Source organism: Arvicola amphibius, chromosome 1 (assembly GCF_903992535.2).
Source record: "Arvicola amphibius chromosome 1, mArvAmp1.2, whole genome shotgun sequence".
Taxonomy (NCBI): domain Eukaryota; kingdom Metazoa; phylum Chordata; class Mammalia; order Rodentia; family Cricetidae; genus Arvicola; species Arvicola amphibius.
The window spans coordinates 34,952,257-34,953,539 of NC_052047.1; the positions used below are offsets into that span (position 1 = coordinate 34,952,257).

Below are 1,283 nucleotides of genomic sequence, written 5' to 3' on the forward strand. Positions count from 1 at the left end.
GAATATTTTAACAAAAGATGAATGCGTAGCGTTCACCATGTTTGCAAAGTCAGCTCTCCTCCGTAGCCAAGGACTTCAAGACCAAACAGTGCTGTGTCTTTCTGGACTTCTCTTCCACGATCGATCGTGATGGGTTACCACAAACTTCCTCAAAAGTGCGGGCGACTCCACCAGCGTAGCAACATCCCACCTGGCTAACGCTTCACCATATTCACAGCCGCCACCCGTCAGCTGGAACTGAAATCCGGACAGCTCTTCCCGGGTAATGGGGGCTCCTGCTGCAGAGGGTAGGCAAAATACTGGGGTGACACCAGGAAACCGGACGGCTGGGTTAGGTGTATGGCATGGCCAGTGGAGTAAGGCGGGGGTGATGAGGGTACCAGGCAGCCTGGCTCAGGCCTGGCAAAGGAGAACCTCCGGACAGAGCCCCCTGTGGAGCTGGAGCTGGTGGCTGTGCTGGACTGCCTGGAAGGCGCTCTGAGGCTGGTGGAGGTGAGGATCATGGGCAAGGTCTCTGTCTGGTAGCTGCGGAGTGAGAAGCGGATCGGCTGCTGGGAGGGCTCCTTGGGCCTCAAACAGGTGCAGCAGTAGATAGCCACTAAAGAGCCCAAGATGATGAAGGCGATGAAGATGGAGCCGACAATCAAGAAGGGGACGTAGACAGGCTCTAAAAGACAGAAAACAGACACACACAAATGCTGGGTAAAGGTCGCTCATACCCTTAGTCTCTGCTTTAGCATCTTAGATGTGGGAGGCCGAAGGCTCATTACCGCTACTGCTCAGCTTCTTAAAGCATGTGACTGGCAATCTCCGAATCGCAAACTATGACGTTGGAATGTTCAACTGATACTGTTGCCTCTGTTAGCAATTAGCCGTCATATTAAACATCTGGAAGTCAAAAATGAACAGTCTGTCGTCCTGTTCACGCGCTAAAGGGAAAAGGTGAGTTTGAGGGTCACCATGGATGTGCAAATCTAGGTTTTAGGAGTTCTATCATGGTGGGACACTTAAGAGCCTAAACCATCTCCTAGACTGACAAACCATCTCCTGTCCAAATGTTTCCAGTCTAAGAAAAGAGAAGCAGGCCCGCTGAATGAAGCCTGGGGTGTTACAAGACTCTAGAGATACATAAAGCAGTCCACAGTGAGCCCCATTTACATCTCCCACTACCTCACAAATCACCAGTCCTGACTCCAGGTGCCATACCTCCGCCTCTGCAGTCCCACCCACGGGTAGAACAACATGCGATTCTTAGTAGTGGCGACCCAGACTTTTTCTAGATG

General features: G+C 51.7%; 1 protein-coding gene across 1 annotated transcript in view; it reads right to left on the bottom strand.

Moving 5' to 3' along the window:
* Nucleotides 1–227: 227 nt before the first annotated feature.
* Shisa3 (shisa family member 3) overlaps nt 228–1,283 on the bottom strand; it is a 3,168-nt gene continuing 2,112 nt past the window's right edge. Inside the window, exon 2 of the mRNA XM_038342006.1 lies at nt 228–667. Within this exon, the coding sequence (XP_038197934.1) occupies nt 228–667 (440 nt within the window). The remainder of the gene's footprint in view (nt 668–1,283) is intronic.